The following is a 533-nucleotide window of genomic DNA, read 5'->3' on the forward strand; positions in this document are numbered from 1 at the left end:
CCAGCGCCAGGAAGATGAGCCCCAGCACAAAGCCCCCCACCCCCGTCAGCATCTTGCTCCTGGCGGCGTCCGACTGCAACTCTGCGGGGACGAGAGCAGGGGGTCAGGGCTGGGGCGCCCCCGTCCCACTCCCCACCTGAACAGGGGCTTGGGACCCCAGCCCAGGGTGCCGGCCAGGGCAGGGGGGCCTTACCCCAGTGCTGGCTGACGGGGTGCTCCAGGCTGACGGGCTCCACCTGGCACGCGTAAAGCGCTGCGGGGTGGTTTCCAGCATCACCAGCACCTGGTAGGTCCAGTCGCCGTTCTGGATCACGTCCGTGGACACCACGTGCTCCACCTCCTCCTGCCCGTTCTTGAACCACTTCACCTCCATCTCCGCGGGGTAGAAATCCATCACGGCGCAAACCAGCCTGTTGGTCTGCGCCAGGGAGCTCGACTGCACGGGGTAGATTTCCACCTTGGGCTTCACTGGGGGAGAGTGAGAGCCGGCTGGGAAGGGGCTGGGAGAGCACAGGGACCACCGCGCACGCCCG

General features: G+C 67.5%; 1 protein-coding gene across 1 annotated transcript in view; it reads right to left on the bottom strand.

Moving 5' to 3' along the window:
* Window positions 1-3: 3 nt before the first annotated feature.
* LOC104169148 (class II histocompatibility antigen, B-L beta chain-like) overlaps window positions 4-533 on the bottom strand; it is a gene marked incomplete at its 3' end in the record, with an annotated part of 1,574 nt that continues 1,044 nt past the window's right edge. The window contains 3 exon segments of the mRNA XM_009709975.1: window positions 4-81; window positions 194-250; window positions 253-468. Coding sequence (XP_009708277.1) covers window positions 4-81; window positions 194-250; window positions 253-468 — 351 coding nt within the window.

Source organism: Cariama cristata, unplaced genomic scaffold (genome assembly GCF_000690535.1).
Source record: "Cariama cristata isolate BGI_N322 unplaced genomic scaffold, ASM69053v1 scaffold27771, whole genome shotgun sequence".
Lineage (NCBI taxonomy): Eukaryota > Metazoa > Chordata > Aves > Cariamiformes > Cariamidae > Cariama > Cariama cristata.